Source organism: Acanthisitta chloris, unplaced genomic scaffold (genome assembly GCF_000695815.1).
Source record: "Acanthisitta chloris isolate BGI_N310 unplaced genomic scaffold, ASM69581v1 scaffold9768, whole genome shotgun sequence".
NCBI classification, from domain to species: Eukaryota; Metazoa; Chordata; class Aves; order Passeriformes; family Acanthisittidae; genus Acanthisitta; species Acanthisitta chloris.
In genome coordinates this window covers 27,928-32,121 of record NW_008685333.1, presented here as the reverse complement: position 1 = coordinate 32,121, position 4,194 = coordinate 27,928, and the positions used below count along the sequence as shown (strand labels likewise).

Here is a 4,194-nt window from a genome sequence, read left to right as displayed (position 1 = left end):
TCCAAAAAATTCTCCATTATATTTTTGTGAAATTTTTCTCCCCCAAGTGAGTGAATTTCAAGATTTGAAATGTTGGCACACATGAACCCAGCATGTTCAGCTCTATCAGAAGTGGAATTGTGCTTTGCTTTGTCACTTCATTTTTACTAGAAAGCCAGCATCCTTTCCTCACTCTTCAGACTAAATTCCCACTTCAAGAATGACATTGAGGAAAATGTGTGTGTTTTCCTCCTGCTAAATAGCTCCAGCAGTCATAGGGCCAGAACAAATACAATTGTTCTACTTTGTACGAGCTGAGCTTGTAAAAATGCTATAGGTATCTGGACAAATGTCTGAAATGCTGCATACCAACTGATGTTATGGCATAGTACTGTGAGGGTGGTGAGACACTGGCACAGGCTGCCCAGGGAGGCTGTGGAAGCCTCAGCCCTGGCAGTGTTCATTCAAGGTTGGATGAGGCCTTGAGCATCCTGGTCTGGTGGGGATTGGGACTAGAGGATCTATGAGGTCCATTCCAACCCCTTAACATGCTATGATACTATGATACACACTTCAGAAATGACAAATAAATGTTCTACTTGAATATGGGTTTGAGGAGCTGACTACAACCTTCATAGTGTAACATTTTTCAGATATTCCTCTGCGTGTGTTCATACATACAGAATGTCTTATTTCTTATTCCAGCAGATTTCAGTTTGGGATTTTATATTATTTTTATAATATAGCAAAAACAAATCCCGAAAGCTAGGTCAAAAAATAATTTTTTTCCACTTCAAGTTTGAGGCATTAAAAACATACATTTTTTTGTGTAATTCAGGGATTACTGTAAAATATTATTCTGCATACATCATTTTTTTTGGCTCACTGAAAGTAGATCTTGGGTCAGCCAGAGAATAAAATTATGTATCAAAAGTAATGGAAAAGACCTCTGTTTGATAGATAGCGTAACTGTTCTGTACAGCTTGGAACTATGCTGGTGTTGGCACACAGTTATTAAAGACTATCTATGTGTGGACTTGCTTTGAAGTATTTCCTGTTAGGTTGCAAAGCTGTCTGCTTCCACAGATGCCTGTCACACAGGGGTGAGACTGTTTGTTTCAATCATGTCATTATACTCAGCTGGGCCATGCACTGCCAGCACGAGCAGCTGAATCCCCTCTGGCATTTTGGTCCAGTCAGCATAATGGATATGAGACAAAACAGGTGTTTCAACAGCGAGATCAATGCGTCTATTTTATTCGGTATTGAATTAATTAAGCCTATAATTGCCTTGGTTTATGTTTTTATGTTCTGAAAAGAGAGCAATAGCATTCTTTCTGTTGCTCAAGTTGTTGTGCTTTCTGTTGTTCAAGTTATTTCTGCAACTTCTTCAGATTTAAGTGAAATCAAAATTGAAAATTAGTAGTCTCCGAAATAGAACTTTTCTTTGTAATGACATTTATTTTCAGTTCTTGTAATGTTCAGCTGCTGTTCTGCCCGTGGGATGGGGACAGCCCTTATGCACCCATAAATTTTGTGGGTAAATGTTCATGCTGCTTTCTTTCTCTTGGAACAATTGCTAATCTGTAACTGGTAGTGAAAGTGGTTCATGGAGAGCAGTTCTGCGCTTTCACTAGTTGATCAAACAGGTTTTCTTTTAATACTTACCAGAGAGATTTTCAGCAGATAAGATTCATTAGTGCTATTAATTGAGAAATGATGACAATGAGCACTCACCTCTTACCAGCTGTGCCTTGTTTTTTCCTGCAGATTTATTGGTTTAAAGATGGGAAACAAATTTCTAAACGAAGTGATCACTACCGAATTCAAAGAGAACCTGATGGAACTTGCTCACTGCATACTGCAGCCTCCACCCTGGATGATGATGGGAATTACACCATTATGGCTGCTAACCCACAGGTAAATGAAGGTTTGGCTCCAGAGCAAACATCCTTCTGGACATAAATTTTTAGAAAACTATCTCATCTTACATATGCATGATTTAATTAAATGATGAAGTCACCGTAGAGTATGCAAGTTAGATTTCTGTTTTCATCTTGCATCAGTAGGGTGGGACCTTTCTATCTCCAAGAGATTAGCAACTCAACAACAGTTTTTTTCCTATGGTTTGAGGTTTCAGAGGGGAGGGGTGTTGTTTTTAATTACTCTTCCACTGGTTGTTTCAGCTGATAACATCTCAGTATCTTAACTGAGCATGGATAGCATACCTACTCTAAAGAGAGGAAAAAATCCACTTTACCAGCAGAAGTAACCCAATACAGTAATTTAACTTTTCTTTTGTTGACCCTACTCACTGACTGAGGCCAGTTTTTTGAAACAAGTGGGAGTGTATCACACCTCAACGTGTTTACATTAGGCAGCTTGCAATTCTGTAAGGCAAAAAAATCTAGCACTATAATGCAGCAGAGAGGTCTCTTGTGTTGACCTTAAACTCTTAAACATTGGCTTTTTTTGAAACACAGAGCGTTACTGGTTTTGTAAGCTGAGGTATACAGCAGAAACCCACTAGTGCATGGGATATAGCTAGATTTACAGGTCACACATCCTATCAAAGTAACTTTTTCAATTTACTTTTCCTGCACCACAGCAAATTGAGGGGAAAGATTTGCACATGAGAAACACTTTTGGGATGTAATGAATTATTTTCTTCTGTAGCTCCAACTGTGTTGCCAAGACCAGACCTGCAAGCAGAATCACACTGTAGAATAACAAACTGTATCACTGAGACAGAGTTAATCTGAACAGGAGTGTTGTGCTCTGTTATGCATGTTGCTAAGTTACTCAGCATGACGCTGCCATTTCTGCCTCACTCTTCAGTTGTCAGTCCTGCTCATGCTGCAGGCTTGTGAATGTATGGGGCTGCACTGATAGGAGCTCTAGGCTAGATTCTACAAACTGCAGTGCTAATCATTTCTACATATATAAGTAAAAGAAGTAATAATTAAATAGTGTAAGGCTATGGAATTGTTTAAGCTTGGAACTGTTACATATAGATGACCATTGTTACAAGACTTGGTACCAGGTTTAAAAATGTAAATATGTGCATGCTGAAGGTAAGAAGTGATTCCTGTTCATCTTCCTATAAGTGTTGTGTTACTGCATGCACAGTTTCCCTATGCAGTGTTACTGTGTGAACCAAAGTCTTGCAGAACTTGTTGAACAAACTGTCTTTGTGTCTGGGCACTGTACTCTGTCCTTGAATATTTAGGGCCTGCTTTTCAGCATTTATTGTTCTGGATAATGCTCATTCAATAACACAACAGTAACCTAGGCTACCACTTCTGGTCATTGATGGCACTAGTTTGTTAGTGGGTTTTTAGATGTACTAAAATGAGCCGAGTTTGTGTGGTTCCTAGCTTGGGGATTGAAAAAAGACTTCTGTTATACGATAAAATTCTGTGCCTGTGCTTATTTCCCCTCTTTGGAGAAGAACCAGAAGCATCCTCCTCTGGCTTCCCTAAACAAAACATCTGTGTTTCACCAAGCCCTTTCTATTCTTTTTTTTTTTTTTTACGGTGTAAATCCCAAGCAAACATACTTATCTCTTCTACTATTTGCTTGCTTTTACTACACATTTAACAGTACAATGGAGGCAAAGAAGGGCTGTGAGTTAATGTACTAGCCTTTCACACTCAAAGATCTGGATTCCAATTATTTTAAGTCATCCTGAGTGGAAATAATTTTGGCATAGCCTTCTCAATTCTAATGGAAAGTTGTCCATGTCTCAAAGCTATCACAAACTTAGAAAATTTGGCAACCTTTCCAATATGTAAATACAAGGGAGTCCACATCAGGACTCTGATGGACTGGTAGATATTTGCTAGGCTGTTGCTGTGTTTTGGTCATTGCTATTGGAACCACCAAACTACAAAGCACAAGGCATATTCTTAGCTGAATTTTACTAAAACAAAGGATTCAGTTCATTAAAGCTCTGCCAGTTCATGCCATCTCATGATCTGGACTAATGCAACACGATTTCTGTATGTAAAATGACTTGTTGACAGACCCTGGAGATAGTCCATGGTAGTTAACACAGCAGGCCTCAGTGCCCCAGTGTAAAGCACAGCGACCTGGAATTAAGGTTCTGACACACCACTGGGGTTTGCAGTAAAATTTGTCTAGGCTCAGGGCCATTTGCTCTGGATTAGGCTCTATGGCAAACAAAACACCTCACCTGGTTTAAGCCTTCAGTTA

General features: G+C 39.2%; 1 protein-coding gene across 1 annotated transcript in view; it reads left to right on the top strand.

Annotated features, from left to right (window-relative positions):
• The window catches only part of PALLD (palladin, cytoskeletal associated protein), a 35,025-nt gene that overhangs the window by 20,662 nt on the left and 10,169 nt on the right, over positions 1-4,194 (top strand). The window contains exon 5 of the mRNA XM_009079720.1: positions 1,750-1,899. Within this exon, the coding sequence (XP_009077968.1) occupies positions 1,750-1,899 (150 nt within the window). The remainder of the gene's footprint in view (positions 1-1,749; positions 1,900-4,194) is intronic.